This window comes from Solea solea, chromosome 13 (genome assembly GCF_958295425.1).
Source record: "Solea solea chromosome 13, fSolSol10.1, whole genome shotgun sequence".
Classification (NCBI taxonomy): Eukaryota; Metazoa; Chordata; class Actinopteri; order Pleuronectiformes; family Soleidae; genus Solea; species Solea solea.
Window position 1 is genome coordinate 2,364,657 of NC_081146.1, and position 27,168 is coordinate 2,391,824.

General features: G+C 39.3%; 2 protein-coding genes across 2 annotated transcripts; one reads left to right on the forward strand and one right to left on the reverse strand.

Annotated features, from left to right (window-relative positions):
* Positions 1–1,217: 1,217 nt before the first annotated feature.
* On the forward strand, positions 1,218–8,567 carry ddx61 (DEAD (Asp-Glu-Ala-Asp) box helicase 61). The gene is made up of 12 exons (XM_058647594.1): positions 1,218–1,408; positions 2,804–3,613; positions 4,420–4,483; positions 4,582–4,686; positions 5,329–5,458; positions 5,842–5,985; positions 6,462–6,556; positions 6,656–6,778; positions 6,860–6,988; positions 7,866–8,046; positions 8,127–8,228; positions 8,341–8,567. The coding sequence occupies exons 2-12, from the start codon at positions 3,438–3,440 to the stop codon at positions 8,550–8,552; spliced, it is 1,461 nt and encodes a 486-aa protein (XP_058503577.1). The 5' UTR covers positions 1,218–1,408; positions 2,804–3,437; the 3' UTR covers positions 8,553–8,567.
* Positions 8,568–16,664: 8,097 nt separating this feature from the next.
* tomm40 (translocase of outer mitochondrial membrane 40 homolog (yeast)) lies at positions 16,665–26,774 on the reverse strand. Its single transcript, XM_058648822.1, has 9 exons — positions 26,696–26,774; positions 24,388–24,607; positions 22,599–22,759; positions 21,266–21,367; positions 19,946–20,051; positions 18,605–18,727; positions 18,399–18,475; positions 17,553–17,655; positions 16,665–17,160 (listed from the first exon to the last, which is right to left on the reverse strand). The coding sequence occupies exons 2-9, from the start codon at positions 24,602–24,604 to the stop codon at positions 17,021–17,023; spliced, it is 1,029 nt and encodes a 342-aa protein (XP_058504805.1). The 5' UTR covers positions 24,605–24,607; positions 26,696–26,774; the 3' UTR covers positions 16,665–17,020.
* Positions 26,775–27,168: the final 394 nt, after the last annotated feature.

The following is a 27,168-nucleotide window of genomic DNA, read 5'->3' on the forward strand; positions in this document are numbered from 1 at the left end:
AGCTTCTAACAATGTTCACTGACATGTTAAATAACCTCTGTCCACTATGTATCTGTGTGCATTGTTCTATCACTGAAAATGACATGTGAATATTTTTTTATATAAAAGTTGTCCATTGGCATCAGTGGTTTTGTTTTTGTGATTTTTGCATATGTTCAGACTGCAGGCAAATCAAGTTTTTCCCTGAAAGCAGATCTTTTCATCCAGACTGTCAATTACAAGTGATAAAATCTAAATTTGTGGCACAGTTTTCAAGCATGAAAATGTAGGTGTGTTGAACTCCTTTAACTCACAAGAAAAATCAGTGAAAAGACTAGTATTGGTACATTGGGTCGCCCTCAAAAAACGAGATTTTGATTTGTCAATGACTGTCTACAACCCTGATTGTGCACCTTCTTCCTTACCTTCCATAATTAATTTGAAGATTTTCCCAGACGTGGTAGCATCTGAAGTGAGCTATCTGTCTATGTGATGACTGAGTAGCAAGATGATCAAACACTGCAGTGTGTACCTGCCACCTGTGGTTACATGTCACTCTCTGCTGTTGGGCGACAGTCGTGGCAGTGTGTCCAAAGTTTAGAGTGACTAAAAATACTGTTAATCTGAAATATGATGATGATGATAAGAAGTTAGTGTATTCAGACTGAGTCACTTCTGTGGAAATCACATTTAAATAGCCCTGCAAACCCCTTAATGTGTGTTGAATTGGATTTGGGGGAAAAAAAACAACATCTCACATGCTTTTTTGCAGACTCTCAGACAGACAGACGACTTTATTAATCCCTTTGGGAGGTTCCCTCGGGGAAATTAACAAATACTATTCTCAATACTATGGAAGCCCATTTCTGCCAGTGGAAAAAAGAAGACAACTTATCAAATAAAGATACAACATGAGATAATTAGTAGAAATTAAGGGATGCATAGTTAGAATTGAGAATTGTGAGTTTTGGTTTTTTTTTATCACACAATTATGACGTTTTATCTCATAATTTCGTCTTTTTATCTAATAATTATGATTTTTCATCTCGTGATTATGTTTTTTTTAAGGCTAAACGTTCTTCTTTTTTTCACGGGCAGAAATGGGCTTCCATACAAAACCAAACTGGATGAAATGTGGATATTGTGCAAAAGGATAATAGTTTTTCTGGCCCTTCAGTTTGAAAGCAGGGCTGTGATTGGTCAGTGGCAGTTTCCTGTGGCGCACACAACCAGCCCACATAACGAGCGCGGCCATGTTGAATTGTCAACATTCTGAAAGAAGAGACAAAAGAGTGGATTTGAAGAAGCAGCGGATGTTAAATAAACTTCATTAAACAGCCGATATAACGCTGAGCATCGACGGAGCCCGAAGAACTTCGGGTTTGTGTGGTAAATTTGGGACAACATCGTTTACCGACTGGGTAAAGAGGTACTTCTCCACCATATCTATTATAACAGCATCGTGAATGCTAAGCTAACACCCTGCTAACTTAGTTAGCCAGTTTTAGTTTTTAACTTTTGAAGCAACAAGTGCGGACCGAGGCGAAGCAAATAGTTCGTGTGGACAGACGGGTTTTCTTTGAAGACGTTTAAAAAGCAGGCGCTTTTGTATGTGGGGGGGGCTCGAGTTTAGCTAGTTAGCTGGCTGGTTAAAGCCACGTTGGAATGCGTAAAGTTTTAATGCTACTAGCAAACTCTTTACAGGCTTCGTCAAGTGTCAGCAGTGACATTTTTGTAGAATGTGGGATCGTCGGGACAAAATCCCCGATGCCCTACTTATGCGTGTGCGCAACATGAATAAAAAATATCGAGTGGTTAACTAACTTCAACTTAACTTCACGTGTCGGTTAGATTTAGAGCTCGTCACTATTGCTTTAGCTTGATGTTAGCTTATAGCCTTAGCATCACAACAATACAGCCACAGCATCGAAGCTAGTAGTAGCAGTTTATTTGCCACATTTCACCATATAGCTTGTGTTCCAGCTTACAACTCCTGGGTAGATAACAAGACACTAACAAATGTTTTATAGTGCAAGTATTTTTGCTGATATTTAGTCAAACTTTAAAGATAGCGACTGTAAATAATACCATTGTGTGACATTGGTCTGTCGCGTTTGCTAATCCTTTTATACGACTCACTTTTTAAAGATGACCAATCTTCATAACCAGCACAGCATAAATTGTGACGGGCACAGTCGTTTAGGGTTGCAACTAACATTTTAATAATCGATTAATCTGTGGATTATTTTCTCGGTTAATTAAGTACTTGTTTGCTCTGTAAATTGTCGAAATATGTTGAGAAATGTTGTTTACCAGACCTGAATAGGTAATTGTTTGTCATGATAATAATTTGAGAAATAAATCGCAACTTTATTTTATCCATATTATAGAAACAGATTTCTTCCTGTTTTTTTTTTATCTCTCCACCGATGGCTATTGTGCTTGCCCGTTGTGTGAATTGTTGGGTTTCTCAGCTCTTGCTATCTCTATGTACAGTGCCTTGAGATAATGTATGTTGTGATTCGGCTCTAGGTGACGATGGCTTTAATACAACAGCCCTAAATCAAGGCTGGTTTTGTTCGTAATCCCCTGTGTTACTTCTTACATCTTCCAATTGTAAGACGACTGCTGACTGTTGAATTGTGGGTTCTTGTTGGAGAAACCATGAAATTGGTGGAAATGGCTCACATTTGTACTGCAAATGAAGTTATTTGATGACCAAAAACCATCATGGGACACAGTCTCTGGGATAATATTAATACATGTTGCTCACTGTTATTTTTTTAATGTGCATCATTAACATCTTATTATTGTTTTTTGACAGGTAACCTGGATATACATATTGATCAGCAAGACCCAAAGCACTTTGCAGACTGCCCTCTCAGGTTCTGCTGCAGAAGCAAAAGGGAATGAGAAGAATATAACCTCAGTGGACTGTTCATGTTAAAGAAAGGATTCCTGGAGTGACATTTGAGCCAGTTTCAAGCTCCAGCAAATGCTTTTCAAGACTCATTGATCACAGAAGCAAAATTGCACCAGCCCTGAGGTCATGTTCGCATTGGCCATCGTGAATGTATAAATGTAGCATTTGGACTTGAAAAGCCAAGACACACGAATAATACACAAAGTAAACTTGGGATTCTCATCACAGCAAGGATAAGAGTACGCAGTTTAATTTTTTTGGTCACACAACCTTTGATTTATTTATTCACATGAATGTTCTCTTCTCCTTTTTGGAGACGTCTTGTAAATAGACATTCAGATGCAGACTTCTTTTTAAGAGTTCTGATTGTGGGATTGTATACACAGTACACTCTTTGAAAAGAAAAGCTAGGAGAAAGTATTTTTTATTTTTCTCCATTTTTACTTTTTTATACACGGGTGCAAAACACAAGTTAAATAGAAGCAATTATAAATTTTACACACTGTAAAGGAAAAATTGCTAATGAGGTGAAACCATGGCTACAGCAAGAACAGCAAACCCAGCACCAATGATTGGATTGAACAAAGCAGCAAATGGACAGCTCAGAGGGCAGAGCAAGGCTGCAGGACAACCAGGATTCCTTACAACTGCCCAACACTTCGGTGCCCCACAGAAAATGAGCAGCATTCCTCAGAACAGTGGGGGCATCAAGTAAGATACTCATTTTTACATGCTGTCCCTTATGCGTTGAAATAAATAAAGTTTACTGGATATCGAGATGACTGTAGTACCGCCTTATAAGGCTGGGTGACGTGGCTTATAAATACTATCTCAATATTTTTAGTTTATATCTTGATTTAGGAGATCAGGATATAAAGCTGCACACAAATTGTTTCTGTCGATGTGTGAATAGTTTTCTTTTGAGATGTTTTTCCTCTCAAAGGAAGTGACAATACACTGTAAATAGACTCTAAAATAAAATATCTACTCTTTATGATCTGTGTTAATGCTTAAAATGCAGTTATTATTCTATATCCCTGTTAATACCTTGTTCATTTCTTTGGATTTTTAATGTTATGTTAAGGTTATATATGCCTGTTAGAAACAAAGTCATTGCCTATAAATATGGTCAAATTCTGTGACTTCTGTCTCAGCTTATCCTTTAGGTAGATCTTCTGTATTAGAATTGATAGCTTCACTCTTAAATATTTTTGGTCATAGTTAGTATCTACAGATATTATCTCCCACTTACTGTAGTAATCATGCCCCTAGCTTGCCTCTTAGTGTTGGGGAAGAGCTTGAGACCCAAAGTTAGTGTTTTTTAGTAGACCACTCTCTCCAACACCAAAAATCAGAGGAAATCAGGAACTTTACCTCACAGCTTCCTAATCCCTTGCTGTCTCCTCCACTAAGTTCAAATGTGTTATTTTTGTGACTTCAGTTTTATGAACTCTCTTCATGGCTATTGTTTGAATTGGGCAAAAAGCAGACACGATTGTACATATGCTTACAATTAGGTTTGGGGATGACTGGAAGAAGTGCCTGGAGCTTCCTCCAAAAGACACCAGGATGAGGACTTCGGTAAGTTCATTATTAAAAGCTTGAAGTTAGCCAATATTCATATTATGTCAGATTTGTTGTGTTTTCACTGAGGGTATTTTTTACTCCATTTCTCCCAGGATGTGACATCAACTAAAGGAAATGAGTTTGAAGACTACTGCCTAAAGCGGGAGCTTCTAATGGGAATCTTTGAGATGGGATGGGAGAAACCGTCCCCTATCCAGGTAAATGAAGTCTTTTCGTCTCAAGCCAAGTTCACACTTCATGACTTTAGTTGTTGTGTTATCGCTGTGCATCGCACGCTACAAGACGAGCTGACTTGTGATTGAGAGGCTTTCATGCTTTCATGAATCATGCTGATAAAATATCCAGCTTTTCGACATTCCTCTGAGGCTTTGGCAGATCGCTGCAGGCCTCGTCTTTGAATATTTGGCTCACAGTTAATTTTGTGCTGATAAGGCAAAACTCATTGGTAACTGGATTTATGAACAATGCAATTTCAAAATAGTATTGTTTAATTCTTCAGTGTTAATCACATAATATGAAACATCCTATCTTTACATTTGTATCCTCAATAGAATAGTGTAGTTAATGTTTTGATGATATTCTTTACTTGTCATCTTTCACACTGCAAATTTCTAACTCAGTTGTGACTTAATTAAAATTGTGTTTGAAAAATAGCCAAGATAGGTGTGATTTTTGGTTTTTTCCCCAATACAGTTATTTTAAGCTGTAAAAGATGCTATTTTATTACCATATGCAATATCTTGGTGTGAGATTGGCACATTTCTTACTACTACTACTTTTCATTAGCCAATGACCTTTGCTTATTGTAATGGTTGGGTTTTTCTGTTTGCATAAAAAAGGAGGAAAGCATCCCCATTGCACTATCAGGCAGGGATATTTTGGCTCGAGCAAAGAATGGCACAGGAAAAAGTGGAGCCTACCTCATTCCTCTGCTGGAGAGGATCGATCTGAAAAAGGATCACATCCAGGGTAAGTCATTTATACAGTAAACCAGTTTTATCGGAAACCGATATGACCAGAAGGTCCATGAACATTTTTTGTAATTTTGCTGCTCACCACTGTAAATATTTCACAATAAAATCCTTGCTGGCAAAAAGTGAACCAGAGTACTTGGGCACATGGTAATTACAATTATTTCAAAATTACAGCATGTGCTTTGAGACAAATGTAATGTGCAAATTACTGTATATGAAAGCGGAGGAAAAAATCCAAACATGGCACCCTTAATGTTAAGACTCTGCCTTTATAAAGTGAATTTATGTTTTGAGCATCAAGTGTTTATTTTAACATCCTCTGTGCATCTCATGAACCCTTGCATTTCATCAGTCCTTGCCATTTCTGTCTCAATCCAGCCATGGTAATGGTTCCGACCAGAGAGTTGGCCCTGCAAGTGAGCCAAATCAGCATTCAAATCAGCAAGCACCTTGGAGTCAAGGTCATGGCCACCACTGGTGGCACCAACCTGAGAGATGACATCATGCGTCTTGATGAGATAGGTAATTATCATGCCATTGATCTTTATAGTGTCAGTTGGTTTTGCTGTGTGGCTTTTATGGGGTTCTGGCATGGTAGACACTATTGCACTGTGCTTGTAACAGCTTGAGACACGGCCACTCACTGATAACAAAAAATAATTGATTTTACAGCCTACAGGAGTTGTTGATCTACTGTTGCTTCTATCAGTAAATTCATAGGTAAAGCCGGACAAAGGATTTCAAACCCCCAAGTCAAGAAATTATACACAAGTGTCACAGACTTACTAGATGAGACAGCGGTAGACCAGCAGCTCCTGTGTTAAAAATGCAGATTTTCTTTCTTTCTGTACAGTCTGAACAATTTACAACCTTACATTTCCAGTAGAAAAAGGTTGTCTAATGGCAAGATAAACACATTCTTATGGTATGTTTTTTCCTTGTGTACCTGCTGTCTGAACCTGTTGTGATGTTCTCTTTGTCTCCTCCGATCACATTAGTGCATGTAGTGATTGCTACACCAGGCAGGATTCTGGACCTGATAAAGAAGGGTATCGCAAAGGTGGACAGGACCCAAATGATGGTGATGGATGAGGTGGGTTTACCTGTTTTTTGTATCTGATTAACTGTTCTTAATTTTGGCCTGTTGCTGACAGCTATTGAATCCTTACCATTTATATATCGCTGTATTCAGGCAGATAAGCTGCTGTCCCAGGACTTCGTTGTCCTGATTGAAGATATCATCAGCTTCCTGCCAAAGAATCGTCAGATCCTGCTTTACTCTGCCACATTCCCCATCAGTGTGCAAAAATTCATGGTGAGAACTTTTTTTTAACAAATGTCTTGTTAAAAAAGTGTTTGTCTACACTTCATAATACCCTTGGCATTCCATGTCCAGAGTAAACACCTGCAGAAGCCGTATGAGATCAACCTGATGGAGGAACTGACCTTGAAGGGCATCACCCAGTACTACGCCTATGTGTCTGAGAGACAAAAGGTCCACTGTCTCAACACACTGTTTTCCAGGGTAAGTCTTCAGCACTTTACCAGAAGAGAGAAGTGGCCACTTGTTTTCATTAACTATGGCTTACTTGGATTAAAAGTAGTGTCGTTATTCCACTCAAAGGCTGTAGAACATTGCTAAATGCATTAGCTGTTTCAAGCTCATTTTACCCATTAGTTTATTTTATTTTTATCTTAAATATAGTATACTTTTTGACACTACAAGGGTGTGGATTTTGCATGTTCTCCCTCTGTGTCTGGGTTTTCTCCAATTTTCCCCCACAGTCCAAAAACATGCCATAGTTAATTGGACGCTTTAAATTGACCATAGGTGTGAGGTGGAATGGTTGTGTGATGGACGGGTGACCTGTCTGGGGTGTGACCTCTGACCCCGCCTTTCACCCTGTGGCAGCTGGGATTGGCAATGATGCATGAGTTGTGCAATATATTTTTAGATTCAAAAGCAGCAGTTTGTCCATGATTTGAATTAGATTCATAACTAAATTAAATGGGGAAAATGTTATAAATAGAGCCACGTACAGTACATGGAAGCCAAGAGCTTTCACCCCAGTCCACTGTGGCAGATGCTGCACACATCTTTGAGTCTGTGTCTGTCGGGGTGCTTTTTCTTTTCTCTCCTCTCTGTGCGAGCTCTTGGGTTTCTACTCTCCCTTGTTGTGTAATATTGTAAAGTCTCTGCTTTACTATTTAAAGATAGTGAGAGATAAGGTATGTTGTCATTTGGAGCCATGCAAATCAAATATGTTTTGTGCCTATTATTTTTTTTTTCATAAACTGTTGATTTAGTAGGGCCACAAGATTGAGAAAGTGTAAAGCCTAAGTAAATCCAGGAGTTTGTTCCTTCATTAACAAAACTGTACATCTGTATGTTTGACTTTCAGCTTCAGATCAACCAGTCCATCATCTTCTGTAACTCCACCCAAAGAGTGGAGCTTCTGGCTAAGAAAATCACACAGCTGGGCTACTCGTGCTTCTACATACATGCAAAGATGATGCAGGAGTACAGGAACCGCGTCTTCCACGACTTCAGGAATGGAATGTGCAGAAACCTGGTCTGCACAGGTATGTGAAGTGAAATCTGCATTTCAAATGACGTGTTGGTTAACAGAAGACTAAAATCACTAAATAAATTTCCACTGTAGACCTCTTCACTCGGGGAATTGACATCCAGGCAGTGAACGTGGTCATCAACTTCGACTTTCCCAAAAGTGCCGAGACTTACCTGCACCGCATTGGCCGATCAGGTAAAGATAAAAATATTTCTAAATTCTCACACGCTCCACAAAAAAAAAAAAAATCTTTAACTTGAAAGAAACCAGTGCTAACACTGTATGTACAATGTCTCTTCTCTCTCAGGGCGTTTTGGTCACCTGGGCCTGGCCATCAACTTGATAACATCAGAGGACCGCTTCAACCTAAAAACAATCGAGGATCAACTGATCACTGACATAAAACCCATCCCAGGCAGCATCGATAAGAGCCTGTATGTGGCAGAGTTTCACTCCGTTGATCCGGACGATGATGGAGGAGACACAGAAGCCAAAATCAAGGATCTGGGAGCACCTTGAATAAATCGTTAGTTGGTAAAAATCTGTTTTTTTGTTGGTCACTGATCACTTATTAACGTTTTATAATGACTTGTCGACACAGGTCAAATTACAGCTGTATTTTCAGTTGTTAATGTGAAAAACGCACACTCTGGTTTGTACATTCAGGCTGCTGTCAAACAAGGCAGAACATGCGTATGGGTGATATATTCAGTTTCTCCCTACACCAAAAACCAGCTTAAAACAAAAACAATATTTTGCCACCTAACTAAAAGCTCGCCCTCAAGTTTTCTGAGTTTTCAGCTTCATAAATGCACAATCCACAATTTTCTGGATTCTTTGCTCCATATATCAAAGAAATCATTGAAACTCATGCTTTTGGTTTGTGGACAAGTATACTAGTAATTAAGGAAATTATCAACAGATTATTTGATTATGTTAATGATTTAGTTGCAACCCTGCTAATAATAATAATAATTGTTTTACTTTACTCACCTTTGACTGCCCACCAGGGCAGTGCCTTCAGGACCCACCAGGGGGCCACAGCCCACATATTATTGACAGGAAACACTTCAGATGTCCACTATTAAAGAGAAGTAAATACTAGCAGCCTTGCTAATAAATTAAATCCTCCCATTAAACAGGATTAACTGAGGTTTTACTGGATTTAAAGGTGAAGTGGCCTCACGTTGTCCTTAAGCTGCTCAGCAGCAGCTGTCACTTGTGCAAGTTTACTGAGGCAGTGAATCGTTGACATTGTTACTATCAGATATTCTTACTCTGTTTTGTTTTTTTTTTCTTTCAGAAGAAACATGATACCTGGCATTTGGCGCACAACACCGTCCATACATCAAGACTCCATGTGAAGATCAGTATTCTCCACTCTCTGATCACAACAGTCTCGTTTGTATTTCCTGTTTGAACTCTAGTTTGGTCTGTGCTTATGTTAGTGAAGTCGTCTCCCTCTGAAAACTGCCACTGCAACTTTCTGCCAAAGATTGTCATGGCACATATGACTGAACAGCCACTCTTACAATACATGGGTGCTGTTTAAAAATCAAAAACAAACAAAACCGCTTACATTTATAATGAGAATGTGAAACTAAAGCTGGATTTAAAGGGAAAGTACGTTTTTTTTTAGGCATGAGGTACCGGCATGTTCCTACTCGCTCCTACTGAAAACATGGCTGCCAGCAGGGACACAAGGTAAAACGGATTTTAGCCAATTAACGAAAGGCTCAAATATAAATAATCTACACTTAATTAAATCTGTCTTAACAATATGTTTGCTGCATTTCCTGACTGGAAACTGAAGTTTATGAAATCCTCACTCTCACACCAAAGTCCATAGAGAAAATCAGTGTTTTTATCCCACAAGGACAGGAGAGCTCCTGGTCCACTGATGCCTCATTTGGTAAAGTGACGTCACTTGAGGGAATTGACAAAAGAGTTTAAATGCAGAAGTCACAATTGAACACATTTAAACTAAACTGATGGAGGCAGATGTGGATCATCAACTCCTGTGTGCTTTGATATAAAAACACTGATTTTCTATGGACTTTGGTGCAGAGAGAGAGAGAGAGAGGGAGAGAGCAGTTGACAAAGCAAGACACATTTCACTTTGTCAGAATAGATGAAGCGGTGAAAATAATCTTCTCTTCTCATCCCCAAGTATCCTGTTTATTGCTTTGTTTAGCAGAGCTGTTTTTCAAAGGTGCCGTATAAATAAGAATAATGTTAAGTGGCTTGTGTCCCTGCTGGCAACCATGATGTTTTTGTAAGAGTGAGTGCCCGTGTCTCAGCAGACTGTAGTCACATTTCAGAACACCCAAACTATCCCTTTTAAAGGCACGACCTCGAGTGACGTCCCTGCTGTACAGATCTGCATGTGGCTAAAATGCGCCTTTAGGACATAGTTTGAGGGAAAAGTGCACTTACAGTAAACACCCAGTGGCCACTTTATTCGATCAGTCAGCAACGCGACAACTCTCTTTATGTGGTTTTAACAAAGTGCTGGACACATTCCTAATAGCTTCTACCTCATGGTGACATGATAGTATCACACAGTTGCATCAGCTTGAATGGACACACTCTGGATTTTGTGTGTAACGTCATTTCAAATTTGATATTTCTCATTTAGATCTTTAATCGAATCCTCATCCTCATTCCTGTAGCTAATGAAAAACATTTTTTCAAATTTCACCTTTAAAGATGCTGAACACAAGTCCTTTGTTGAACCAAAATGTCTAAGATTACAAACCTTTACACAGAAACCAAAGATTGAAGAGGACAGAAATAACCTTATAATAATATTTTTGAACAACACTAAAGAGGCATCAGCGGAACAACTTTAGTATGAAAAAAAAGACTTTCAAAGACTCTGGTACAGGTTTTTATGCATTGGCATTGATACGTGTAATGTCAGTGACACTGTATTGTGTTGTGTAAAAAGACACTGTGTTCAGTATTCAACTGTGAAAAATATCATGGATTCTTTTAAATCCACAGTACAAGGCAGCATATTTTTTTAGTCTTGAGGTCATTAGTAATAAACAGGAGGATCTGCGTTAAACTTGATTTATACTTCGTCACGAAACAGTTTTAAATCTGTCCAACGACAAAAAGTGGGTAGAAAAACTGTCGCTCAACACTTCCTCTTATGCTCCCTGTGGGATTTTCTTGTGTCGTCGACACCATCATGTAGACATTTAATCTTTAACTCTTTATTGGACCAAAACACTTTCCCTGTTCTCTGTGATCTCCTTACCTGACCTCAAATTAATTCAAAATCTTTCTCATCAACGACTTAAACAAATCCATTTATGATCAAAACAAAAATAGCATGGGTATGGATGCAAAGAAACAAGCTGAGGCACACAGTGGCAAGAAGAGCTGAAACTAATAATTGAGACCAAAATGTGTGCACTGATGTCACAAATCAAGTGAAAAGTAGAAGCTCATTTTCCCACAGACTTCCCTTCAAATAGTTATTTTTGCAGCCAGTGGAGTCGCTAACCAACACTTCCTGGGCTTCACTTTTCAAACTGGTGGACGACTTCCATTATATACATTCTATGGGCACAACTGTTAAGGTTTTGTTGAATGACATTTATTGAAAGAGTAGAGTGAGGAAGTATTAATTGGACTTAACATTATTTGTGTTTCCCGCTTCCCCACAAAGTGCCTTAGTCCAGTGTCAGGCGTCTACTTTGCCCCCATGATGTAATGTAGGTCAAACGGTTAATTCAACCCAGGGTTCCCACGGGTCCTTGAAATCCTTGAAAGTTTGTGAATTTGATTAAAAAAAAAAGATTCTCAAGTACCTTAAAAGTTTTTGAAAATCGTCTAAATAGACATGGGTCATTGAAAGTTGACAGGTAAACGTCTCCCGTTGGAGTCGTAATTACTAGCGGTGTTGTGGACACTGTCCACTGTCTCTCTCCGCCGATGACGTGAGATTTCTTGCGGAACAATGATCATATAACATTAAGGACAAAGAACTCGAGTGTGCAAATCGCTAAAAGTGGACGCCATGAGCAAAGCAGCTCTTGAAAGTTGCCCCTCCCATCATCAGCACGTTCAGTCCTTGAGTTTGAGGGAATTGGTCCTGGAAAGTCTTTGAATTTGTTGTCAACCAAGGTGTGGGAACCCTGTAGTTAGCTGCGTCTTACCTTGATGCATAAATGTGCTGAAATGCTCTGCCATGTTGCTTAAAATTACATAAGATGAGGAAGTGAAGTAGAGAAGTACAGAAAGAAGAGCAGACTCCTGCTGTGAGGCTGCAGTACCACTGATCTAGAAGGAGGGAGACAGAGAGCAGCTTTGTGTTGCTTCTATGTGTGTTAGTTGTGTTCTGATACTGACACGTTTACATTAATATCCTGTACAAACACTGTTGAACAACAAAGCCCGTGGACTTTTGTCGCCCCCACCAGAGCGAACAAGTCTGTCTGTTTTGCTGTGAGTGGACATGGACACGCTTTAGTGGGGGCCAAAGCAGGTGGACGTTAACGCTTATCCACACTGTCCGCATTATCGCTTTCATACTTATCCAGACACCTTTCAATTTTCTGACAATGTTCCCTCCTAAATGTTACACAGTGGATCTTAAACGACATTAATAATTGAATGTGCAGGCAGAACTTGAATCAACACATGTATTGTTACATGGGAAACAATTGAGACCGTTTTCATGGTGGCTTTACTTTTTGGAGAAATGAATTCCTTCACGACTCACTGAGCAGATCATTCTTTTGTTAAACACAGACAACCAAGACTGTTTTGAATGTATGTCAATGCCAGCTCCTTCAATGAAATAAAGTCTGACTGACTGACACTTCCTGTTTCCTTCCTCTGTTATTTTTGGCACTAAAACTGAATTTATATTATGTATACCATTATGGATTTTATTTATTATTTAATTATCAATTTAGTTTTTCCAATGATTGGACAGTTTGTTCCGAGCAGTTCATGAAAGTCTCAGTGTCTTCTGTCTCCTTCTGTAATCCCAGACAGAGCCGGACCATCAGTTACACGACTCTGTTTCTTGCTGTATTTGTAGTAGTTTGATGCTGTTGTGCTTATTCTGTCTAATGTGTAGTAGAGTGAGGGAAATTCATTGTTCTTGGTTTGTAGCATTATGAAATATTATTTATTATAAACACAGAGCCATTGTTGGTTAGTTAGTCCAGTAGTTGGAGGAATATGTTCTTGAACAGACAGCTGTTGTGTTGTGAAACCAATCAGAGTATTTATGATGGTAGAACATTAAAGGTGATCTGGCTAGTTACCTTTTTGAGAGTTATAATCACAGGAAACCCCAACCAAATGATGCCAAAGAAACTGTTTACTGTTATGCTGCTAAAACGCGAAGCCTTTAGACCAGAGGTTCTCAAACTTTTTATACCAAGTTCCACCAGAGAAAAGTCAGCTGCAGACTTTTCACAGGAGGCAGATTTATTCCTCGTCATCGTCCTCTTCCTCACATACTGTATACTTCATATAGTCTGATCACATACCCTGGAATCAAAATTAGAGCAGTATTAATGATTTTCCTCTGTACAACTGGTGGTACACATACCACAGTCTGAGAACCATGTGTGTTGATAACTGTACTCATTCTTAGTTTGTCTTTTGTAGAAAAGTAAACGTTTCTTACATTACAGAATTTCTTTGCTTGTGATAAGTGCAACATTTGGCCAGTTTTGGCTAGTTATTGTCCCTTCTTTTTTTTAGTTTTAAGGCACAACACAACAGTCTTTTAGTGGCTGCAGATTTACAAGAGTACTTTTTTTCCCCTTAGAACAAGAAAATCTGAATCAATTAAAGGATATTTGGCTTATTCCTAGTAGGCCTGTTTTTGCAGTGCAGCAACATTGTCAATTCAAATCTTGTACCACTTGATTTGTCTGATTACATTACATGTCATTTAGCAGACGCTTTTTATCCATAGCGACTTACAATGGAATCAAGTACAATTAGCCAGGGGTGGAATCGAACTTGCGACCATGATGTCTTTCGTACACAAGGTAGGGTCTTATGTATACTGAAAAGCCCGGACGTATAAACCCTGAAAATAATTGTTTTCTAGAAATTAAACTGTTTTTACACTGGTTTTGGACACCACTAAGAAAATATGTACGGCTAAAAGCTCTTTAATTAGTAGCTGGATGGCCTTTGACCTTTGAGCAGCTATTACGCAAGGTTGTTTTTGCTTGCTTGTCTTGTTTACTTGGCTGCCTTCTGCTGGTAAATTGTTTGTCGGATAATCACATTTGCTGCTGGTATTTAAGAAAAATTTAATTAATAGTATTCTTTAGTTAGTGGGTTTTCAGTTAGCTTTAGTGTTTGACCCGCCACATTTTCTTGTTCTTATTAGTGCCTGCTAAAACGTGTGGCTATGACTTCTATAAGCATTGCGAGTAACCATGGCGACAAAAAAACTGCGAATAATTTCCACATACACATGAATGGGAAACGGTCGAAAGACGAAGATAAACCAAGCCCACTTTGGAGCCTCACAGTGTCATCATACTTTAACATAGAGACATGATTGAAACTTTCAACGGGTCACAAGACTTGGGACATTTCTCACCAAACTCAAGTGTGTGTTGCGTTGCCCATGCAAACTTTGACAAAAATGTCATAGTTTATTATGTCATTTAACTATGACATTTTAGTGACTTTGGACGACATACTAAACTATGACATTTTTGTCTCATTTTGGACGACATACTAAACTGTGACATTTTGGTGAATTTTTGGACGACATACTAAACTATCTGGGATTGAACCCAGCGCATTCTTGCAACAGTAACATAGTTAAGATCAACAAACCACTACTCCACCACACTATTCAGGCCTTACAGTCGAATGTCCTGAATGACACCAAAATGTCATAGTTTAGTATGTCGTACCAAAAAGTCACTAAAATTTCATAGTTTAGCATGTCGACATTTTTGTCGACATGAGATGTCATAGTTTAGTTTGTCGTCCAAAAAGTCACCAAAATGTCATAGTTTAGATATCGTCCAAAATGAGACAAAATGTTCATACTTTATTGTCGTCCAAAAAGCCACAGTTTAGTCAGTCAGTCAGTCATCATCTACCGCTTTATCCTCCACCAGAGAGTCGCGGGGGTGTGCTGTGCCAATCTCAGCTACATCGGGCGATAGGCGGGGTACACCTTGGACGGTTCGCCAGTCCATTGCAGGGCCACACACAGATAGAGACAAACAACCATTCACTCTCACACACACTCCTATGGTCAATTTAGAGTGTCCAATTTACCTATCCCCACATTGCATGTTTTTGGACTGTGGGAGGAAGCCGGAGAACCCGGAGAGAACCCACGTACACACGGGGAGAACATGCAAACTCCATGCAGAAAGGCCCTTGTTCCAACCGGGGCTCGAACCCGGGTCTTCTCGCTGCAAGGCGAGAGTGCTAACCACTATACCACCGTGTGGCCTGCCACAGTTTAGTATGTCGTCCAAAATTTGACAAAAATGTCATAGTTTAGTATGTCGTCCGAAATTTGACCAAAATGTCATAGTTTAGTATGTCGTCCAAAATGAGACAAAAATGTCATAGTTTAGTATGTCGTCCAAAATTTGACAAAAATGTCATAGTTTAGTATATCGTCCAAAAAGTCACTAAAATTTCGTAGTTTAGATGTCGTCCAAAATTTGACAAAAATGTCATAATTTATTGTCGTCCAAAAAGCCACAGTTAAGTATGTCGTCCAAAATTTGACAAAAATGTCAGTTTAGTACGTCGTACCAAAAAGTCACTAAAATGTCATAGTTTAGATGTCGTCCAAAATTTGACAAAAATGTCATAGTTTAGTATGTCGTCCAAAAAGTCACTAAAATGTCATAGTTTAGATGTCGTCCAAAATTTGACAAAAATGTCATAGTTTAGTTTTCTAGTACATTTAATGTTATAAATTAAGACGGATCAACACAGACTCCAGCGTGTGACAAATCTGGGGTTGAGAGACAACCATGAACAGATAAAAGAAATGTGGTTATGCTGTGACATGAAATAGTATTTGTGACAATGATGATGATGATGATGCAGTTGCCTCTTCTGCTTGCTCTTCTTTGGGTTTTTTGGGCTGTTGGCAAACCTTCATTACTGCCACGTGGACAGCTTCTGCAGCTGGTGCGCAAGGATGTCTAGGATAGCCTCCATTGTGAAGGACACACAAATGTATCCTTCAAAAAAGGGCAAATGTCAGCTCAATTTGTCAACTGCATGAAAAGGAGTCGGGGATTTGTGTGGCAATTGGGACCGCCCATGGAATCAAATCCACACTTCAGATCCAGACCATTAATTGGGACACAGCTTGTTTTCAGTCAAACTCTGACCTGTTTGCAGTCATCTCACTTTACTAGCACAACGTTGCTGTTGCCTCCATCTGTCTTGACATAAAACAAATCACTTCCTGTGTGCAGCATGGGAATGCCACAGTGCTAAACACTGATGGACTTAATATGTTGTTGTTGTGGGTGGAGATGACTCACAACGGTCTTACCGATATGTTTCACTAGGCTATCTTGTTTTAAGAGGTACATTGTGTTAAATGTATTGGTGAAGTTGCCTGTTCTTCGAAGTAATTACAACATCCAATTTTACAAAAAGTCATCACATTTATTTCAATCATCATACATGATCACCATATATTATAACTAACCACTTTTGATTTCCACATCACATGTTTCTCATGCATCACCTGATGTCCACGGACGTACATCTCTCTAGCTTCTGGGTAAAATCCAATACGCCATGAAGGAAAAGACATTTGTGCTACAGTATGTAGACATGGCTTTGGCCAGTTCTGGCTCCTCTGGAAGTTTGTCTTTGTCTCTCTCGTCTGCCTCAAAGAAAGAGAGTCTGTGAATCCAATTTGTAAAACGCAGTCCGGGGATTTTCTGTGCCGGTCCAAGCTGTGGCCAGTGATGCACTCCACGCAGACCCCTGCGCCTCTAGCCGATGGTGACACCAAAACCACACTGGAACTTGTTCTTGCGGTGGTTAAGGAACGCGCCGAGGGCCAGTGTGAGTGGCAATGGCAACAGTTTCTTTTCAAGGGTAGCACCTACCACCCAATTACTGTCAACCGTACCTGTGGAGAGACGAAGGTTAAGGAAATTATTATTTCATAATGTCCAAATCACTTGTCAAAAGGATAGTTCAAGTTTGTCATTTCTATCTCAGTTTGGTATCAGGGACATCGTTTTCCATGACTTCATAGTAAGTGAGCGGAACTGCCACGACATCATTTCAAACACGTCACAAATAATATAGGACATGGAGCCCTAGTACAGTTCTAGCAGTGCTCGAGCTGCACAATGGAAAAGCCCCAATGAGTCGGTACCATTTACAACCACCCTTAAGGTACAGTGTGTAAAAGTGTGTTCGCAGGACGTATTGGTGAAGTTTCATTTTGCAGCTGAATATCCTTCTGCTCTCCCTTCCTTTCCAAGTGTGTTGGAGAATCTATGTAGCCTTCAGTACCTTTAAAGAGCAGGTTAGCTTTTGGAAGGTCCAGCTGATAGCCGAAGGATGTCGTGGTGTCTTGCATCCTTGTGTTGGCTTCAAATTCAACTCCTACCTGCAGCTGTATGAGGAGAAAGGTAGGCAAATGTAAGAATTTTGTTGATGCCCCTTTTTTTCATGACGATAACGAGACAGTGACGAGATGAACACCTCATGTTTGACGAAGGAAACATGACGAGACGTGTGTGAGTTTTCGTTGACGAGACGAGAATGGACGTATACGTCAGTATGTGGTTCGTCAGACGTTCAGAGTGCACAACATTTCTGCTTATTGTGCGCGTAATCTGTCAATCAAAACCTAAAAATGACTTGGTCCTTGTTTCAAGACGATTGACTGAAGTGTGACTAAAACTATCACATAGAAATGACGGAAGTGTGACTAAAACTATCACATATAGAAATGACGGAAGTGTGACTAAAACTATCACATATAGAAATGACGGAAGTGTGACTAAAACTATCACATAGAAATGACGGAAGTGTGACTAAAACTATCACATATAGAAATGACGGAAGTGTGACTAAAACTATCACATAGAAATGACGGAAGTGTGACTAAAACTATCACATATAGAAATGACGGAAGTGTGACTAAAACTATCACATATAGAAATGACGGAAGTGTGACTAAAACTATCACATATAGAAATGACGGAAGTGTGACTAAAACTAATAAGCGTTTTAGTCCAAAAGACTAAAACTAAAAGTAAATCTAGAATGGCTGCCCAAAACAACACTGATTTTAGAGTTTATGCCATCGTTGTTTCACAGCAACACCATGCACACGTTTCCCATTATTGTTACCTGATCGCTGGCTTTGTGATAGTATGTCGCGTGAGCTCCTGCACCTCCTAATGTCAATGTTGCAACAAAGTTGTCACCTGAAAAGAAAATAATGAGAAGAAAGCTCATTTGACTTTTTGGATGATTATTTGAGGAGTCAATACACCAGACAGCAACATATGTACTGAAGCATCATCAAGTTTTGCAGTTCAATAAGCTTTTTTTACCCGTGTATCTGCCTAGAAGGGAGGTGACAGTTCCTTCTTCCCCTGGTCTCCTGTGATAGACGAGTTCACCGCCCAGAGCCAGCGCTGGTGTGATAGACTGGAGAAAGTGGGTCACCAGAATGCCTGATGGAGGAAAAGTTGTGAAACCTTTAAAAAGGATTTCTTTGTTATCCAGAGCAAAGAAATGAAGGAAATATTCACATTTAAGAAGCTGAAACAATCGGAAATCTTGTTTCAATCATGAAAAAAGCTTCAAACCGATTAATCGATTATCAAAATAGTTATAATAATAATCGATTAATCGTTTCAGCTTCAGCAGTCTTGTGGTATATGAAACTGTCATATATTATCACTACAAAATGCATATTTATACACTGTATATATTAAAGGCTATCTAATATAATATTGTTTTTGAAAACAAGCCCTCCTTACTGCAGCAGTGAGCAGGATTTAGCGTATCACACTGGTAAGCCACGCGTGGTTGATCAAATAGGAAGAAAACATGGAGACACCAGCCCCCACAACTAAATCTTTGAAATAGTTATTTGCTCTCGTTTGCTGCACAATTAACCCAACGCTTTACCCAGAGTTCAATGTTTCCCACAGTGTATTTCAGCTATAAGTCTTTACATTTATACTTGAATGTTAAAGGCCACATAGACCGGAAGCTCCAATTAACGCTGCGTTTGTGTGTGTATCTGCGTCATTACCTCGTTTATGAAACCCTAAAGTTTCAGAACAAACAGTTCAGCCACTGCTGAGAAAATAGTGTTGTATTGTTTTCCTGGGCTCTGCGAAGCGGATCGACACTTCCTTAATTTGATGTCGTCATCAGAAATCCTCACCACCGTAGCGCCTCCCGGTGCGGGCACTAGTCCGGGCACATCCGGTTGCGTACATTCAACCGCAGAAGAAGAAGAAGAACTACTCTCGTTGTAGCTGCTGAGATGCAGAGCATCCACCGTGCCAGAGGGGGAGCTGTGTATCTGAGAGCTGGCCTATCTATTACGTCACTTCCAGGTACCTGGCCAATCACAGGACAGTGGGAAAGCTCTCGTTGGCTGGCCAATCACAGCAACTGTTTGGTCTGAAACAGCGCGGCTGACGAGAGCGTCAGCGAGGAGATATTTTGATCGGCTCGTTTGCAGCGATTAGGAGGTTTTTAATCATGAAAACAAGTTAATATATGTAAGTAGACCTCCATAACTAACATTGTATGTACATTGTATGGTGTGATACAAGCATTCTATGTCGCCTTTAAAGGATATTGGCGAATTATCGTCAAACTTAAAAATTAAAAAAATGCCCATATCGTCCACCCCTTTTTTCAACTCATCATACCAGATCCAACCAGTACGTCTGGATTTCCCAGCGTCACAGTGGAGGTGAAGTCCGCACCACGATATTCCATGTCACACTGCCAGTTAACAAACTTGTGCTGCTGAGTCTAAAACAAACACAAGTCAAACGTCAGATATCAAAATTACAATATTAGTGAAAATGGTCTGAGGATGATCTCATCTACAACTTTCTTCCACCAACATATTCACATGTTCTTCTTTTAAATTCTGAATGAGCAAAACATCTAAACCTACAACTCATTAAATTCAAAAAAATGTGCAACATGCTATGTATGTTTGTGAAGACGTCTCAGCATCTTTTTCAGGTATCTCATCCCTGTTCTGTGACCTGGGTGACCTCACTTACTAAATAAGGAGAGAAAGAAATCACGTATAGTCCCCACTGCCCTTGACATTGCTAAGAAAACAATCCTCATAAATTGGAAATCTAATCTCTCTAATTAACAGGTTTCATACGGGTTCTTGAAATCATTGAAAATGCCTGAATTATAATGTTGTGTTTTAAGGTGTTTGAAATACCGACTGCATTTTCCGCCCCAACAAAAACAGCTCATTGGCTTATTATTAGATAGAGGAATAAAATAAGTCAAATACAAACTGGGCCTGGACCTCACGTGTGTGTGTGTGTGTGTGTTATAATACAGAATTGTGGTTGTTTATAGCATACCACCATTACATTCATTGTGATAAAAAGAGTGAAGTCATCTTTTTGAGCATGTACTGCATATACAGTATACATATTAATACCCTAACCCAAGGCATTAAAATAACCTTGAAAGGGGCTTAAATCTGACCTCTGACCTGCTTTTAACATTTAACAACAGTTGGAGGCAGGTGTCAAACAGGTGGCCCATGGGCCACATGCAGCCACCCAATCGATTGCATGTGACCCACCACTTAATATCATGTTGGCAAAATGGCCCATATACATATACAATATACATTAATATATATGTAGGCATAGATAGATAGATAGAATCCATTTTCGCGGGGGGTGCTGTGCCAATCTCAGCTGACATGGGGTGATAGAAAGGGTCAAAACATGTATCTATGTCACCTTCAGGGCTCTGTACTTTTACAGAGAAGTTTTGTAAAATATCAAAATGAATATCTTTATTGCGGTATCATGATGGAATATTGTGTTATAATTCTAAGCTCATAACGCCCACCATTGAACCTTTTTTTTCTCTCTACATCGGCTCCCTCTTGACCAGAATATGATGCTCATTGGCCCCCCAGGTCATGTGAGTTTGACGCCCCTGCCAAAGGCATCCAACTATTCAAAAACAAAATGTGGTACCTGGATTGCTATTTTGGAGCGCACAGCACTGGTGAGCTGGTGGATGACCTGGGCATTGAGACTGCCAGTGTTGTCCATGTCTCCGACCATGACTGGGAAAGACTAGAGGGAAGAAAGTACACCACTGTGAGTTTGAAGGTGAAGGATTACATTTAAATCTCTGTAAGAGTACTGAGGCTTAGTTTGATTATAGCATGTTTTGTGTCAGTGTAAATATTGTGTATGCTTCAGGGTTTTCCACAATTAAAGACACAATTTCATCATTACTGGCATTAGAATGTAGAGCTGAAACCATTATCGACAACTATTTTGATAATCGATTAATCAGTTCAAAGCTTTTTTCATGAGTAAAACAAGATTTCCGATTGTTTCAGTTTCTTAAATGTGAGTATTTTCTTCATTTCTTTGCTCTGGATAACAAAGAAATCATTGAAAGTGAATCATTTTGGTTTGTGGACAAAACGACGGTTTGACGAACATCGCTCAACATTTTTTAAGGTTTTCTGATATTTTATGGACCAAACGATTCATCGAGAAAATAATAGACTGATTAATCTATTATGAAAATAATCGTTAGTTGCAGCTCTATTAGAATGTACCATGTACAAGGTTGTTTTTTTTTATTACCACTGTGATAGCAGCTGTTTTTTAGTCCATAAAATATTGATTGCTTCAAGCTTGAAATGATGGTGTTCTCAAATGTCCTGTTTAGTCCACAGACCAACATTATTCCGTTTTAAATTTCTTTGTTATATGGAGCAAAGAAACCAGAAAATATTCACAAAAATAATCTGAAAACATGTTTTAAAAGCACACAAACTGTCTAATTGATCATCAAAATAGTTGATGATTAATTTGATAATTGATTCATCTGTTGATCATTTTTTTTAATTAATTGTTTGGTCAAAAAATCCGAAACCTGGAAATGATGATGTTCTCAAATGTCTTAATTTGTCCACAAATCAAATAAATAATATTTTATGCTTGCTTTGTTTTATGGAGCAGCAAATATTCACATATAAAAAGCTTTTCATTATCAAAAGAATCCCAAACTTCAAGCCAAAGAATGGATCATCAAAACAATTGACGATTCATTTAGTAATCAATTAATTGAGTAATCACTGCAAGGCAAGTTTATTTGTATAGCACTATTCATACACAGGGCAACTCAAAGTGCAGCTCCTTGTTTAATATAAGCTGCACTTATGTTCCTATTGTGCTATTGTGGTCAATGCTTATTTTTTCAGATTACAGGCATGTGTGATGAAAATGAACCTTAATACAAATATATCGACGTATTTGGGGATGGGGTTGTTGGAAAACTATTTATTACCTCTGCTGGTCCAGTCTGTTTGCTGCCAACGTATGTGGAACCAAATCGATAACCAGATTCACCCTGGGTACTGAGGGTGATGGTATGGCTGACTTGGAAGTGGTTACTGAGGCCCTTGTTGACCAATAGCCTCACCCCCTCCATCTGCAGAGGGAACACCTCTAAAGCAGGAAAAAAAACAGCCATGTTACTCAACAGTAGAGTTGTTCTGATTCCGATACCAGTATCGGAAATGCCTCCGATACTGCCGAAAATGTTGGCATCGGTATCGGCGAGTACTGGAGTCCAGGCACTGATCCACGTAATTTATTAGAACTATGCTAACTCTGACACAGTTCTTTTTTGATACTCTTAAAACAGTTGCGATGTGCTGGCGTGAAGAAGAATCGATCACCTGACACCTGTAGACAAGGAGCTAACATTAGCTCATCATGTTGGTGGTTTGGCAGTTTTTACCAGTTAGCTCTGTTGGCGTTGCTAGCTGCGTTAGCACCATTAGTGCATGTACAGTCAAACTGGAGCGGTCCGTTTATTAAACGAAAAAGGCAGCGCTACAAATAACCAGCGTACCTGTGTCCTGCGTATGTTTGACTCTGTTTTGAAAGTTTAGCGTTACTTCAGAGACTCATTTTAACAATCTGGAGTCGTGTAAACATGTCACGCACATCCTTTCCTGGTGAGTCGTCATGGAAACATGAAGTTTTGCCAGTGCCTTCACCAGAGTGAAAACAAACGTACAAGCTGAAAAACAGAACAACATATCACTGGTAAAAATAAATGGTTTCCATTTGCTGTATTCATTCATGTTTTAACCTGAGCCAGGCCTTACCACAATGATAATCATATCACAGTCATGCAGGTGTAGTATGATCAGGGGTCGCGTTAACCGAATATTTTCCGTCATTGACCGTTTATTTAAAACGGTGACGGAAAAATCTGAGAGCCATCCATCATTTTGACAGATTGCAATTCACACCCCTAAAAACTATGTTGATAAAAGAGGTGAAAAAAGAGGGATAGATGCAGATGAAGGACAAACTCAGCCCTTGGCCTCAGCGGCAGTAAGGAGGTTAGGCGAGTTCAGTGGGAGCGGGAGTTCTCCTGGCTGAGGAGGGCGGATAGAAAAATGTTGTGCGACAAAATAAAGATTCCCATCGGAGAATCTGAGCATAATTTCTGACCTGGACACCGTACTCAATGCATCTCGCTATCCTTGTAGTGCTGACAGCGTGTTAAAGAGCTATGGACAGGAGGCTTTGGAGCGCGTCTGTGACCGGTGCAGCTGATCCACTGGTGCAGAAGGAGCGCATGTTGCGGGATTTCCTACCACGCGCAACTACGCGCAAGCAGGCACGCGAATCAAGTCCATGTGGAGCAGGAGGAAGGTGTGAGACTGTGCGTTTAGGCCACAGGTGAACTGTTCATATTCCACTGCAATATGAACAATGCAATTGAATATGTCATTATTATCATTTAAAGTGACCGGTAAAAATTGATTATGACGGGGTTTTTATGACCCTGTCAGTCAAAATGACAGACAACGAAAAAGTCTAGCGCAACCTCTGAGTATGATATATATTTTTTATATAACACACCAGTATCGGAATCTGTATCAGGAGGAAAAAAAATTAGGGATGTCCCGATACAAATTTTTCACTTCCAATACGATATCGATATTGCAGCCTTGAGTATTGGCCGATACCAATATTGATCTGATACGATATCAGCAAGAATCATACATACTTTAATGACTTATTATGTCACAATAAAAAAAAGCAGATTTTCTAACCTTTACATTTGCGGTGGCACTCCTCATATGTTCCTGGGTTCGGAAGCGAGGAATCTGCATCTGATTTTTGCTGGTCCGATCCAGGTTTTGGAGGGACGGAAGACACGGAGGGCATGGTGAACCCTGGAGGGACCGACACCAGTCCTGGGACCCCTGGACTACCTCCAGCTGCAGCTGGGGCTGGACTGGGGGAGGCGGCTGCCAACACACTCCCCATACTCTGATATAATAACACAATAAGAACAAAATAGAAGATTAATACATTTATTTAACTAGTTCAAGTAATGCATCATGTGCATGGCACATTGCCTTGCGTATCCTCTCCTAACATTAGCACAACTGTCTTTAGGCATGTGGGAGCGGCCAGTTAAGTGATGCACCTGTCACATTCTACTGACATCTTTGTATTTCTTATACAATGTCAATAATGGCACTGTGCCCAACCGCCATGTTTGAAGCCCGCAAGCAAACGGAAAAACTAGAAACATATGATTTGGCTGGTTTGACGTCTGTGCTGCAGTAGAAAATGGCAGGGCAAGATGGCGAGGTACATACAAAAGCTAGCAATTTAAGTTTTAAAGCAATTTTACACGCATACAAACACACACTGGCGTAGTAAATCAGTCATGTTTCGCTACTACCTTTGCTTTGTAGAAAGTCATAAGGGGGTGAATATTCTGTAATGTTTCACTACTACCTTTTGAAAGTCATCAAAGGATTTTGAAAGAGTTTGATAGAGAGTGCCTTATAAACCAAGCCCGCTAATGTCTTGTTTTTTACACAGTTTTAATCATTTCTTTGTTAAATAGCGAAAAAGAAGCCTAAAAAAGCTGAACAAATTCAGAAAGCTTGTTTCTTGATTAATCAAATAATTACCCGAATATAGATTAATTGATCATATCCATTGCATACAGTTATGAAATCCCCCCTCATTAAAAATCACCATCTTAAATGGGCTTTTAATCAGTGATTCTGCAGCCCTTCACCTTTTGAAATTATAACAGTTTAGCTATTTTTTTTTCTATTTCATACCAAATTTAGTTTTTCCTTACTTTTAATAATCAGTGATGGCCGATTATTATTAAATGAATTATCCAATTACCAATAAATTGCACAAGGCAGTAATGCAACTGAAAAAAGATCAACCTTACTCATTACTGTTAGTTAATAAGTTAATTTCTTTGTTATTACCTAATCAATGTGTTTAATATTTAGTCCATGCATTATTTTTTCTTACAGTACAAGTGCACTACAGTCCAGAAACATCAATTCTGCCAGAGCAGTGTGCACACGGACTACATGGTTCTGTGATCATTGTAATTGCATTGGAATTATGTGGCTGAATATTAGTTATTATATTATTATAATATAGTCTTATACATAAGCAAGCTTATACAACATGTGTATGTATAACCCAAGCATGTCTTGAATAATACTAGCGTAGTGGAGCATTTATATTTGTATCAGGACCCCAGGGTTAAAAGCAACAGGTTTAAATTCTCCTTTGACCCTGGTGCAATAAATGGACTTAAGTCTCAACTTGAACAGTGACTAAACAAATACTGTTTTTTTTTTTTTAAATTCCATTTATTCCTTTGATGCTGTCTTGCTGGCCTACTGCAAATCAATGTTCACCTTGAGGGACAATAATGAGCTGAGCTGAACTGAGATACCCTGATTTCTTTTTTTCTCTGCCATAAAAACCCCCACATCAGTCAAAATATAGTATCAAGTTTTTTTCGGAGTAAACACTACAAACATATAATGCACTAATACTGTCTTTATTATATAAATGCACTGTAAATCACAGCTAAAGGCTACTGACTGTGCAATTGAAGAAACATGACTCGGTTCTCACACCTGGGCACACCTGACACCTGCTGAGCTAACGTCAATCACCTGACCTCCTGTACATGGCAGCAGACATAAACACATACAGCACACTGACTGCTTAAAGCTAAGGCCCGAACTGTGCTGACTGGTGAGTCAATAAATGTCACAGCAAAACATGTGGTAGTAACTAAATATGAAAGTGTAACTTCGCGTCTGCGACAGAGTCCACATACAGAGATTAGTCTTCAGCGCTAACGGTATTTATCCCGAGAAGGCTAATGCGAGCTAGCATGGTTGGTTGCCTGGTGAGCTAGCTAGCTGACTGCTAGGTAGCCATGTGGAGTCGACCACGAGATCTTTTAAGCAACACATGAAAGACAAGGTATTTTGGGAACCCAGTGGTTTGCAAGTCATTTCCATCAATTATCATCTTTTCATTAAAGCCCTCGAGTAATTGTACGGTTGAAATACTCACGCTAACGATGTGGGGTCTCGTTGAACACCGGTAAAGTTCACGACAGCGTCCGTGACCGTAGTTGACAAGTTCCTGCCCATTTCCAGTGTTTTGCGTTGCGATTGGCTCATGTGTATGTCAGGTCGACTGCTATTGGGTGAAATGCAAGTGGGACGACCCACTTCTGGTGACGTAGCGCGTTTTTCATTGGGCTCAACATTCGTTTCGTTCAGTCTACAACTGAATGACATTCCAAGGGTACACCAAACCTGTAATGTCTGTATTTACTTTTAATAAGACACAGTAAATATAATGTATACGCATATAAAACATGAAAGACAATCCAAAATAAATGTGTGGGCAGAAAAAGGCTCAAGAAAACAAAATAACACCATTATAACCAACTAATATAAGTGTCCAACAAATGTGTTTTAATATTCTTTGATTCTTTAAATGTTTACTTTATACTCTCTTTTTTAACTTATTTCCATTCA

Coding starts and splice junctions, on each gene's coding strand:
- ddx61 (XM_058647594.1), top strand. CDS start 3,438: ATGGCTACAGCAAGAACAGCAAACCCAGCACCAATGATTGGATTGAAC. Junction 4,687..5,328: donor AGAAACCGTCCCCTATCCAG/GTAAATGAAGTC, acceptor TGCATAAAAAAG/GAGGAAAGCATCCCCATTGC. Junction 6,557..6,655: donor AAATGATGGTGATGGATGAG/GTGGGTTTACCT, acceptor CGCTGTATTCAG/GCAGATAAGCTGCTGTCCCA.
- tomm40 (XM_058648822.1), bottom strand. CDS start 24,604: ATGGGGAGTGTGTTGGCAGCCGCCTCCCCCAGTCCAGCCCCAGCTGCA. Junction 22,760..24,387: donor GTGCCACCGCAAATGTAAAG/GTTAGAAAATCT, acceptor TTCCTGCTTTAG/AGGTGTTCCCTCTGCAGATG. Junction 17,656..18,398: donor ATCACAAAGCCAGCGATCAG/GTAACAATAATG, acceptor CTCCTCATACAG/CTGCAGGTAGGAGTTGAATT.